The sequence below is a fragment of the Sus scrofa genome, chromosome 6 (genome assembly GCF_054392235.1).
Source record: "Sus scrofa isolate SSC_HxYL_T2T_F1_AM1 chromosome 6, Sscrofa_HxYL_maternal_Yorkshire_Landrace_v2.0, whole genome shotgun sequence".
NCBI lineage: Eukaryota > Metazoa > Chordata > Mammalia > Artiodactyla > Suidae > Sus > Sus scrofa.
This window is the reverse complement of record NC_139388.1, coordinates 110,434,112-110,447,495: the sequence shown is the minus strand read 5'-3', so window position 1 is coordinate 110,447,495 and position 13,384 is coordinate 110,434,112. Positions and strand designations below refer to the sequence as shown.

Sequence of the window (13,384 nt, the reverse complement as noted above, 5' to 3'; positions counted from 1 at the left end):
CTGGGTGAATGTGAGTTTATAGCAGCATCGTTCTAAAAAGGTGAGGTCATTTACACAGAGTAGAGTTAGGGAATTCAACTTAATGGTTCGCTTTCATTGCAGATTACCTAATTTTTTCAGGTCGCTTTCCACTGCTGTGAGCTTGTCATCATAGGTTTGGCGAGATGTCTCCATGCCACCTGTAACATTGTCCATTTTCTCTACAACTAAGATTTGGAAATCAATGCATTAATACACAGACCTGCTCATATTTTATCTTTCAGCTTTAGCAAGAGATCATTTCATTATGGAATAAAGAAAAGATAGTAAAACAAAAAGTATAAATGAAATAAAATACAGGGAGAAGGCTTTTTTTCCCCCCTTTCTTTAGAAATATACTTGTTGCAAGCCCCAGTGGTAGTTTACTTGATTGAGAACTATATGTTCTTAACTCTTCTCATGACTCTATATTTCCTTGGAGGCTTTAGAAATTGTTTGCAACTCATTAAAAATTTTTTGTATTATAGAAATCCTTCAGTCTGTATTATTTTTTACATTAATTTCCATAGATGGAGGCATTAACACTGTAATTATTTACAAATTTTCATTGCTCATGAGACTCCCTACCATGCTTGGCAGGTGTGACTCACTTACCTGGGAGGAGATTCCATGGCAAGAAGCATTTAGCTCAATTCTATATGTAAAGTCATCATAAAAGGGACGCAAAGCCAAGGGTGTCTGCCACTTTGTGTTTACCACTCTGAGTTTACCACTGAGGCTTGAAAATCTGCTTATGACAAGTAAATCTATCAGTTCCCAAGAAGATGCCTAAGTGGGTTTCCAAATAATAATTTGCTGGGAATACTTTTTTTTTCCCCAGCATCATCCTGGTTGCAAATGATAGGGAAAGTGATGCAGCGTTAAATAAACCCACAGTTCTTATTCGTTCTCAGAAGGCAGTAATTCTCCATGGTTATGAATTTAAGTTTATCATTCTAAAATGCCTAGGAAGTGTCTCCTGAGGCTAAAGAAACAAAAGCAAAAATAAACAAATGAGACCTACTTAAACTTAAAAGCTTTTGCATAGCAAAGGACACTATTGACAAAATGAAAAGAACCTACTGAATGAAAACATGTACAAATGATATGGCCCATAGGGATTAATGACCAAAATATGTAAAGAGCTCATATAACTCAATATCAAAAAGTCAAACGAGCTGATAAATAAATGGACAGAAGACCTGAATAGATATTTTTTCAAAATAAGATATATAGATAGCCAACAGGCATGTGAAAAAAACGCAAAACACCACTAATTATCAGAGAAATGCAAATCAAAACCACAATATCACCTGTCAGAATGGCTATCATCCAAGTTTACCAAAAACTAGTGTTGGCAAGGATGTGGAAAAAAAGGGAACCCTAGTACATTGTTGGTAAAAATGTAAATGGAAAACAGTGATGAGGTTCCTCAAAAAACAAAAAATAGAACTACCACATGACCCAGCAATTCCACTGCTGGGTATATAGCTGAAGAAAATGAAAATACTAATTTGAAAAGATACATGTAACCCCAATGTTCCTAGCACCATTATTTATAATAGTCAAGATATGAAATCAACCCAAGTGACCATCAAGAGAAGAATGGATACAGGAGATATGGCATATGTATGGTGGAATATTACTCAGCCATAAAAAGAATGAAATTCTGCCATTTGTGACAACATAGATGGAACTGTTGGGTGTTATGCTAAGTGAAATAAGTCAAAGACAGAAAGATGAATACTGAATGTTATCACTTATATGTGGGATCTAAAAAATAAAAGAAGCAAATATGCATAACAAAACAGACACAGATTCACAGATACAGAGAACAAACTAGTGGTTACAGTGGGGAGAGAGAAAGGGGGAGGGAGCAGGACAAGGATAGGGGATTAAGAGATGCAAACTGTATAAAATGAAGAACAAGGATATATTGTACAGCACAGGGAAATAAAGCCATTATTTTGTAAAAACTTTAAGTAACTTTAAAAACTTTTAATAACTTAAAATGTAATAACTTTAAATGGAGTATAATCCATAAAAACACTGAATTACTATGTTGTACACCTGAAACTAACATAATATTAAAAATCAACTATACTTGAATAAAAAATAAAGATAGAAAAGAAATAAAGTATATAAAGTGAAAAAACAACAAAAAATAAAATGTCTAATAAGGGCATATCTCTCCAGAAGTTTCTCCTGGGAGATCCAACCTCTGGCAGCTTGGGATGAGGTCTGACCACCTCAACATCTTTTTAAAAACAATGGCTCATTTTCATAAGCGTGAATATGCTTTGTACATCACCTGTGAGCCAGTGGGCCCAATCTATTTTATTCACCAAGTGATCCACCCACTCGGGACTGTGTGAGAAGATTCTCCCGGCTCCCACCAGGAAGCAGGAGAACATTCCCACGCATCTATGGTAACTAAAGCAAACTAGCTCCGCAGCTCCTGGCACCTTCCCGGGAAAGGCTCAAGTTCTGGCAGTCTGGCCATAATGAAATCTGGACCTTGCACCAAATGCTCTTTCTCCCCCCAAGACTTCCCAGGTGTGGTGCTTCCCACCTAGAATGTTCTTCCCTGGCTTCCTCCTCAAGCTAAGGCCCCTTGCTCTTCAAGGCTCAGCTGGTCACATCCTGTGAGAAATCTCTGCATCATGCAGGCACCTCTCTCTTCCTGGTATAGGACTCACGTCACTGTGCTGTCATGGCTCCGCTATACTGAGACCCTTAAAGGCAGGAAATTTTGTGTTGGTTTTATCTCCAGCTCTCAGCTTAGCATGTGGCACGTAGTAGGTATTCAGCACATAGTTATTCATTATGCCATTTGTTTAAATTAATGAAAATTTGCCTGCTGGCTGCCGAGGCTTGTGGGAAAAAATTGGCTGAGCTAGAGGTTATGCAAACAAACATACAAACCAGCCAACCCAGGGAGGCCGCAGCGCTGGCAGTGAGAATAGCATTTAGTTGAATAATTATCGTTTTTTTAAAAAATGACTATAGAGACACAGAGATATAGTTATAATAATCTGCACCTGAGGGTCATCTGAAAGGCATGCATATTCCTAAGTCCCTGGAAACACCAAGGAACAGAATATCTCATCTGCATTTTAGCAAAGCTGCACTTAAAAAAATAATATGGGATGTTTACAAGTATAGGTTCAGTTTTTGATCCTCAAATCAAAACACATGCCTCCGTCTGTCCTCAAACCACACACAGGACCTTAAGTCCTGCCCTTTTTTCCTGGAAACCAAAGAAACCTCTGAATATGCTGACAGGCAGTCATTTTCTACCCTCTCTAATTTTTCTTCCATTTTACTTTTTAAAAACACAGAACTGTCACAGATAGATCATTCAGGTTTGCATAGAGTAAAAGGAATAAATACATTCATTAAAAAAACTGTTGTTTCTCTTTGATGCTAGGAAACTCTTTGCCCCACCCACAAATGCCAGTGAACTAGTAACTTGCACTGGGGTGTGAGTGTCAGTGTATAAAAATAGGATCTGGGTATATTCAGGCTAGCAAAGCTGGCAGCTGGCTACTGCGTAAAAACACCAGACTGATGGAGAGCCAGAAGTAACACTTGCCATAATAGCATGTAGCATTTTTGGGTTTTTGTTTTGTTTTGTTTTTCCTCTTAACTCATTAGCACAAATTTTCAGTCAGGAAAATAGTGGCAAAGCCATCTTCTCTGACCCTAGAAACTCCCTGTCTTTGGAGGAGACCTCAGTTTACAGACTTGTTCTCCTATGAGGAAAACAAGCATGTGACATAGAAGGGTCATTAGCAGTCTTTTGTCACAAGCTCCCCATTCTTGTAAAGTGTTCCTTGACAGATTTTTTTCCTTCAAAACATCGATGTTTTAGGTGTTATAGCTGGAGTGTTGCTCCTCACCCCACTTCAAGTACCTGAAGCCCACTTCTCTAGGATAATCTGACAATAATACCTTTTCTATAAAAACACTTTGGTATCATCCCCTGGCCTGGGCCACTAACCTCTTCTTTCTTCTTCTTGATTCCACCCATCCTTTCAAGTCTACTCCAAATCTCACTGGCCCATCATGCCAAGCCTTCTCTCATGAGCTGACTCCACACCAATAGGGCTTTTAATCAGAATGGCAAAAAACAAAAACAACAACAAAAACTTCTATTGATTGAATGCCTACTCTTTGCAAGGTGCAGCACATCCTCACTGCAGTTAATCCTTACAACTTTTATTTTACAGATGAAAAAAAAAACTGAGGCTCAGAGATGTTCAGTAACCTTCCCACAGTCACACAGCTTCTAAGTGACTAAGTGGGATACCAGGTCAGGAGAGAGATCTCACTCTAAAACCTACTTGTTTTATAATTCCACATGGCCTCTCATCAAGTATTTTTTTCCTAAATATGATTTCTTTCAAGAAAAGTCCCTTGGGGGGAAGGATTATATCTTCTTTATCTTCCCTTTACAGTCACCATCCTCAGATGTTTACCAATTATCTGTCATGTTTGTGGCCCAGGGCTTGACACAAAGGATACAAGAGACACAGCTCACAGCCCAGGCCCTGGGGACAGGGAACGAGAGCAGAACTCCTGCCTGGTGCTCACGAGGGTCTGTACCAGTCTGATTGTGGGAAACAAACCTCCCTCATTGGTATTTGGGACTTCCTGGTAATATCAGTTACGCTCCCTTAGAATGCAATAAAGACATTTCTACCTTGAACACTATTTCAGGTTTCCTTACAAAAATACAGAAGATCTGGTTATAGGGTGTTATCCTGGATTCTCACAACAGTGACTGTGCTCTGATGCACATCTGAAAGCCTACTTGCCCAGCTGTAATGGCCACTTTGGCAGAGCTAAGCAGCAAGGCAGACACCTATGACTAGGACTGTTGCCTCAGAGGAGGTTCCGAATGAGAAAGAGTCAGATGTCTGTCTTTCTTCTTTATCCTAATTACCTTAAGGTGGATGCCTGCTGGGCAGGACCACAGAGTAGGATTTTCCTGTTCAGGGAATGTTCTGGGGGAAAAATGACCCACTGAATTCAGGAGGTGGCTTCTACCATGGAAGCTCCATTGCCTTCTAATGAAAAGCACAGTGCAGAGGGTGCACCAAGCTGTAACTGTCCAAGAATGTGCTTTCTGTCAAGGGGCTGGCATGCCTCACGGTCACAGCCAGTGTCCTGACTGGTTTGGGTGACTCAGCAATCCTCCGACTTGTTCAGCAAATTCTCTGCAAGGAACTTAAGTTATATACTAACTTGTAGTTGCATAAGTGACATGAAAGGAGAAGTAAAGGACAGTTTTGAGGAAAACGCCATTGAGTTTAACTTTGATGAATAAAGGAGTTTCTATTTTATTTCCTTCCAACTTCTCCTTCAGAGAAACCTCTTCTTCCACTGAATATTTTCCTTCCTTCCTGTCTTTCTCTCTTGCTTTCTTTCCCTCCCTCCCTTCCTTCCTTTCTTTTTTAAAGTGGAGAGAGTTTCTCCAGACTTCAAAAGGAGATGTGTGAAGGGAGAACTTATCTTTCTACCTCTTACCATGCTGGGTCACCAGAATCTTATCAGCAAGAAAGAGGAATCATCATTCAAGTAAAGAGAAAACACATCTGGAAAATGTCAACATTTTAGTTCATTAAGGCTGTGTTTGAAGACCAAAATTGCATGTTGTATTATCTTATTTTTGTCAGTAGAGGCCTGAGGAATGGGAATCTTGAAGGAGAGAAAAAGGGGCAAGAATATCATCTTGTCTCCAACTTGTCTCACTCTCTCAATCTCTTCCCCCCTCAACCTCCTCCCCCTTCATCCTAGTGAGATGAAGAGGAAGCCAAGTGATCTTCAGAATTTTAGCTCCTAGGCAGTGTTCTGAGTTGCAGCAATTGGCTTAGAGGTCCTTGGGCTTCAGTTTATTGCTTTTACAGAAGTCAGCCCTAATCTACAATTCACCATCCATCCATCCATCCATCCATCCATCTTTCTTCTCATTAATTTATTCAGTAAACTTTATTGGGTACCTATTAAGGACCATCAGGCAGGGTGCTAGTGGGAGATACAAATAAAAAAGATAGTCTATGGTCTTTGTGGAGCTTTGGGTTTGGGTTGTGAAAGAGACCCACTGGCCATAATGATACAGTGTGATAGGGGCTAAGAGCAAAAAAGGATGCCACAGGGACCAGCAGGAGGGCACCTAACTCAGCTTTCAGAGGCTTCTTGCAGGACCTATGTCTAAGCAAGACAGAAAGGGAGAAAAATTCACAAAGAGAAAGGTGGAGAGCAGGGAGAAGGTGTTCCAGGAGAATGAACCAGCCTGTGCAAACATGCCAATGCTGAGAAGGGCTTTCTGATGTCATAAAAATGGAGTTCTCATTGTGGCTCAGTGGTAATGAGCCCAACAAGTATCCATGAGGAAATCTGGCCTCACTCAGTGGGTTAAGGATCAGCGTTACCATGAGCTGTGATGTAGGCCACAGATGTGGCTTGGATCCCGTGTCGCTGTGGCTGTGGTGTAGGCTGGCAGCTGCAGCTCCAATTCGACCTCTAGCCTGGGAACTTCCATATGCCATGGGTGCAGTCCTAAAAAAAGAGATTAAAAAAAAAAAAGGAGGAAATATTTCTACTTTAAAAACAAACAAACAAGAAAGCCCCTTCTTTTGGATCTTTTTATATAATTCTGAAGGCATAAAGATACTAGATCTTATTTCTTCTCAAAATACCACACAGAGGCATTTATTCAAACATTTCTCATCTCTGTTTACTTTCATGATTTCACACAGTGCCAAGCCCTAAAGATACCTATTCAATGGCCGTTGATTTCCAAAGTCTCCTTTATCTGAGTTCACCAGGAAAAGTCATGGAGACGTGAATAATAACCTCAAGAACCCAGCAGAGGAAGACAGCCAGGCTGAATTACCTGGGACATAAAATACCCAGCTTTCCCTAAGTTCTCACCCCTTCTCCCCTCTGTCCAGCCCTTGCCATGATTTAATAGCCTTTCTTAACACTTGCTCTGTTAATCCTAGGTGAGATTAACTCATCACAACTGGATAAAATGACTTGTTAATTTTCCAAATTTCCACTGCTCAAGTTTATCAGTCAACACACTACAAAATGCACACAGTTTTCCACAGTCATAGAAGTAGACTTAATAAGCCTTGACTATCCTGAGTATTTTTAACATGGTTGTGCCATTCTCATGGCAAGAGTATACAAATGCAGTTATGAAGAAGCAAGGAACAGAGGGACCAACCTTAGGACAGGTGGCTCAGTTACATCATTTTTGCTCATCCCAGTCACCTTGAAGAGTGGCATTATTATTGTCATTTTACAGATAAGAAATCAGAAACTCTAAAAGGTCATGATTCACACCCACAGCCGTGCAGAGAACTTAGCATGATGCCTGGCATGCCAGTGAGCACTTAATAAACACAGTTTTATTACAAATGGTGGACTCCAGAACTGGATAGGGACCATCCAGATCCAAAGCCCGTTTTCATTTTAGTGCATTGTTTTCTCAGAAAACCACTGATCACCGGGAGAGCAGTGGGAGGAGTTACATGTTAGAGGGAATTCACTTTGAGTCCTTCTGTCGCCAGGTCCAATCTATGGGGCAACAAAAAGAGAAGGGAACGTATGGGAATTCTCCACTGTTAATCTGTCATTTGTGAGGGAAGGCAGCTGAGATGGCTGCTAAGTGAAGGTTTTGAAGATCAGCAGACCCCATGTCTGCCTCCTGCTGAAACCAGACAGCATGTCTATCTCATATGTCTTCATGAAGCTTCCACTGCTGTTTGCTATAAAAGGGTTTACAGAGTTCATGATTCTGAATCAGGACACCTTCTACGTGTGGTGTCCAGATCAGGGATGGGGGTGGGAGGGGACCAGCCTATTCTGACTGCAATTCTGGAGGATTCAGGCAAAAATCCTCCCCTGACCTTAAATCAGACACGTTGAAAGAACACCAACGTCCCATCAAGTATCGATGAAGCGGCAATGCTGCCTCTGTGCTTAATTTCTCCAGGGCAATGTATTTATGGAGCTATATAAACAACGGTGACCACAGTAAATGTGCTGAAAAGAAAAAAGGGAATGAGTTGACCAGTCTCTGGGTGAAGTTAACTGTTTCTCTGGAAATCTCATCCTCTGTCAATACAGTTTTCCTGTGAGCTGACTCCAGGGTTTTCATAGAGTGTCTGAGAGATAAGAAAAGATGGAGGAAGAGGGAGTATTTGGAAATAAGTAGGAAAAAGCAACCAAGAGGAAGAAATTTGACAACTCATAGAGGACCACGATTATGGTGGCAATGACTCCGAAGGAATTGCTACTTCCCATCCCTCCTTTCAGATCCTGCAACTACAAGAAGCTCGAGACACAAAGATGGAGTTTAAGATTTTCTAAGGTTTGCCTCTGAGTTGTATTAGCGAAATATCTCATACTTGCAAATGTGCTTGTGTTTTCAGGTTTAAATTAGTCAAGGGAAGGTTGCTATTTGGAAGTAAAAAGCAAAGACTACTTACCTTTATATCCCAAAATGGCTACTGTGATTGTTAGCAAGGCACACAAAATGTATAATAATATGATAGAAAACTTCAGTGCCCAGTTATTTTTACATTTGGTACATTGTGTTCCTTCCTGAATACCTGTAAGAAAAGTCAAACTTTAATAATATTAACCAAAACCACCACTTCAAAATCTTTTTGCATTTTGGCTCAAATACTATAACGGAGAATAATTTTACCTATGCCTTACTACAGGATGACTGGTATTTTAAAATTAAACATACCCACAACCTGAGGGAGTTCCCATCGTGGCTCAGTGGTTAACGAATCTGACTAGGAACCATGAGGTTGCGGGTTCGATCCCTGGCCTTACTCAGTGGGTTGGGGATCTGGCGTTGCCATGAGCTATGGTGTAGGTCACAGACAAGCCTCAGACCCTGTGTTGCTGTGGCTGTGGCGCAGGCTGGCAGCTGTAGCTCCAATTCAACCCCTACCCTGGGAACCTCCACATGCTGTGGGTGTGGCCCTAAAAAGACAAAAAGACAAACAAACAGGCAAAAAAAAATTCACAACTTGAGCAACACAAGCTTTAAATGTCACTATTATTTTGTTATAAATGTATTGAATGACATGAAAATAGCACAGAACTTTGTCTTACAGAATAGTTACAGATCATATTCCATTATAATAATTATAATTTCAGTAAAAATCTATACATTATAAAAGATTTAAAACACCCAGATCTATTTGTTTCAGACATTATGGACCTACAGTAATTCAAACTCAGCCAACCAAAACTTAAAAAAAAATTGTGACTTGTCCCTTGACTGTTTTTCAGTGGTGTGCTCAGGCTAGTTCCTACTGGCTTGCCAGTGTCAACTGTCAAATTTGTAGGAATTTGGGGAGCTGGTTATTAAACCATTGGTAGCTTGAAATCAACCCTGGAGGGAGTATTTACACCAAGGAAATTGGCAAACACTACAAATGATGGCCTCCCACATCCCAAATTGGTTTACCAGCATGCCACCTGCTATAATGTACTATAACCCATAGCAGAAAATCTACATAATTTGATGATTGAAATGCTCAATATCTAGCCATTTTTGTACATTACATGTACACAGAAAACAGACACTGACCCTTATCAAAGTTATCACAGTGATTTGAATAACACCTAAGGAACAACCAGAAAAACCAGACATTTTTGATGAGAAGAGGTAAACTTTTATTGCTCACAAATGAACTTTTTGAAAAACATTCTAGTCTACGTGGTAAACCACCATTACTTCTGCAAATGACTTCAGAAACTTAACCCATAAAAAGGGAACTTTCCACTGAATTGATTAGAAACACAGAAAACAAAGACTGTACATTTTAATGTGAAAATCACATTGTAAGGAGCATCAAGAGGGTCCTTCTTTTCCTCTGCGTGTCTCACTAATAGCGTCCCCCAGGAGCAACTGCATGTAAAAGACTGATCTCCTATAATTGTGCTCAATAACTTTTGATGGGTAAATCATGAAGATTAAGCATGGCCAAAGTTTCTCTCATTTGGTTTATAATTTTACGCATTCTGCCCTTCTTTGGTGAAAAGAGTTCTTCAGCTGTGTTTAATGCAAAATGATGAGAGAAACAGCATAGAACAATGAATCATATTTAACTTTCAGGGTTTAACCCACCCCTCCGGAGTTCTCGGCTCTACACCCAAGGGGAACGGGTTCAATATGTCTGTTCTTAGACTTCGAGCAGTGGTTCTCAAATTCTGGGGTACAATGGACTCACTTGAAGCTCTTGTTAAAACACAGCCTTTCTAATTCAGGAAGTCTGAGAAGGTGCCTGAGAATGGGGATTCTTTTTTTTTTTTTTTTTGTCTTTTTGTCTTTTTAGGGCTGCACCCATGGCATATGGAGGTTCGTTAATCACTGAGACACTATAGGAACTCTTTTTTCTTTCTTTCTTTCTTTCTTTCTTTCTTTCTTTCTTTCTTTCTTTCTTTCTTTCTTTCTTTCTTTCTTTCTTTCCTTCCTTCCTTCCTTCCTTCCTTCCTTCCTTCCTTCCTTCTTCTTTCTTTCTTTCTTTCCTTCTTTCCTTCTTTCTTTCTTTCTTTTTAAGGCCACACCTGTAGCATATGGAAGTTCCCAGGCTAGGGGTTGAATCAGAGCTGCAGCTGCCAGCCTAGCCACAGCCACAGCAATGCAGGGTCTGAGGCTTGTCTGTGACCTACACCATAGCTCATGGCAACGCCAGATCCTTAACCCACTGAGTGGGGCTAAGGATCAAACCTGCATCCTCATGGATACTAGTTGGGTTCATTACCACTGAGCCACAACGGGAACTCCGAAAATGGGGATTTCTAACAAGTTTCCAGGGGGTGGGGCCGCTGCTGGTCTGGCTGCCATGCTTTAGAAGGGTGCTTCTCAAAGTGTCAATTGAGTGCTTGCAAATCACGTTTTGAAATGTGGGTTCTGAGCCAGTAGGGCGGACGCAGGAGCTACGATTCGATTCTGCATTTCTAACAAGGTCTAGGAGAGGCCTGGTGGGAAGAACCCATTTTGAGGAGTTAAGGTTTGTTTTAGAAAACGGTCACGCTGGCTCAACCTTTGGTTAGCCAATTCCTTGAAGATGAAGCTATAAAATCCGACTCATTGATCAAACGGACCTATGAATCACCTTCCCAGCATCACAGCTTTTGCATTTCTTTTACTCCTTTTCCATTTCATCTGCCCTTTTCCACTGCCACCTGGATGTTTTCAGTGCCATGTCAAAAGGTCAAAACTGGCCATGGTAACTGGCCCTGCCAACTTCTACTCAGCTTTCTTATTTCCACCTGATTTAAATACTCCTACCATCCCAACCTCCCAGGTGGTCAAGCTCAGACACTGTGAGGTCTCCTCTTACACTAATTCTCCAACTCAGTCACCAGGTCCTGCTAATCTTCCTGTGGGACATCTTTATCACAGTCTTCTCATCGACAGTTTACTGATGTTCCTACATCGTGCCAGACTCTAAGCTAGGTACTTGACGGCACCTTTAATTCATATAATAACCCTTCAATTGGGCATAGTAGTGAGAGCTGAAATGACATTCCATAGACAACACAGCCAGGATTCAAACCTGGCTCTGTTTGTATGACTCCAAACGTCATGATCTCTCCCCAACACTCCGGTGCCTCTCTGGCTAGGCTTTCCTGTCCATTTTCACAGCCACCATCCTAGTGTGAGATCTTCTAATCTCAGTGGGAGCCTCCACTCCCAGCCCCACTGGAATCCAGCCTCACCCTCTTCTAAAATACTGCTGATCTCATGACAATGGCAAAAAGAAGAAAACAAAAACAAAAAACCTTCAATGGCTCATCCTTAGCTAAAGGATGAACACACATTCATGCACACATGCTCATCTGCTCTTAAGCTCTCTATCACCTGACAGTTTGAAATAAAACCAACCAGCTACCAACTAACCTTATAGCCAGTTAGAATAAAAATATCTTTGGAATTGGGAGGGGAGGGAAGCCCAGGTAGACCCACAGACATGACACATCTCATGTTTAGAAAACAATGAATGTGCTTTGGTGGTAACTGTAAAACACAGGAGGAGAGACCCAGGGATGCTGTGGAAAGATTGGATGACACTTTTGTGGTCCATGGGAGGTTTCATTCCTTCGGGATTTTAAGACCCTGGGGGGGTGAACATTTTATGCATCTCCATGGCTATTTCTCACATTCCATTAGAAGAGCCTTGGAAGATTTCATCAGGGGAGAGATGATGGTAGATAAGAGAATCTGGGGCTGGAGGGTTGCTTAGTAGTCATCTGGTCAAGCGTCACTGAGTGAGGCTGATGAGGTGTCCTGACTCCCAGTGCAGGGGTCCTCCCCACCCCCCACTCCCTGCCATGTGGGCTGGCGCTGTGTTTGCCACTGGGCCCCTTGTGCATGGGTCGCCATACTGATCTGCCCCCAGACTGTTGTCGCTGGTCCACATTCTGAAGAGCAGGGTCAATTCCTCGTGACACCCATTTCTTGCTGTTGAGTGTATCAACATTTAATCGATATCAGATGGCCCTGCCGGGTCTTCCGTCCCACTTGACACACTTTCTCTGTCTTGTTTTTCCTTCCTCCCAAGACTTATTTTTAATAAGAATTCTTTTTTATCTCGCCCCCTCCCCCACCCTCTGCTGGGAGAACATCTGGCCAAACACACGGGTGTGTACTACAAAGAGACCCCCTGCTGGCTAACGTAGCTGGAGGACCCCCTCCTCCTTGAACCTAGATGGTCACAAAAAACATTCAAGTGAGATATCCCCCTGTTACCAGCCTTTGTAGTGTTTGTTTTTCTAGCATGACTTTCCCGAGACTGGGGGCCTGGTTCTCATTTCGTGGGGTGGGTAGGAAGGGCAGAGAATGGATCTGCGAGCTGTGGATAAGAGCCTCTAGCTCAGGAAGTGAAGCAGTTTGCCCTTCACCACCGGGATCCAGCTCATGGCAAAACCTGGCCCAAATGGCACATCTTCAACTCAGCAGCCACAGACCCAACGCGCCTGCAGGATCCACGCCCTCTCATTGGTTATCCCTCTCCTATGATTCCCACTGAACTTGATTTTTGGCTCATAGTCTCAATGTATTTTCCAGTGTCCAAGTTGTTATTATACAAGAAACATCGGGGAGGCCAAAGGAAGCCAGAATCACTCCGGTTAACTCCTTGAGTATTCCATGGAAGTTCACAATAGGCTGACAATTTGGTCCCTGGTGCCCAAACTCAAAAGTTCTCTATGTTGCCCTGTTTCCAATAACACATGTTTAATGTAAGAAGATGGGAGTCGGTGAGGTCACTGATCGGGAGGGTGGTTAGCTGGTTGGAGAGAATAATTGAAACACTGTAGGAAT

The 13,384-nt window shown here is 41.7% G+C and overlaps 1 protein-coding gene across 2 annotated transcripts in view; it reads right to left on the bottom strand.

Moving 5' to 3' along the window:
- Positions 1-13,384, bottom strand: part of COLEC12 (collectin subfamily member 12) — a 192,002-nt gene that overhangs the window by 31,790 nt on the left and 146,828 nt on the right. For both annotated transcript variants that reach the window (XM_021096156.2, XM_084964305.1), the window contains exons 3-4: positions 8,523-8,645; positions 108-206 (exon numbers count right to left, since the gene is read on the bottom strand). In XM_021096156.2, coding sequence (XP_020951815.1) covers positions 108-206; positions 8,523-8,645 — 222 coding nt within the window. The remainder of the gene's footprint in view (positions 1-107; positions 207-8,522; positions 8,646-13,384) is intronic.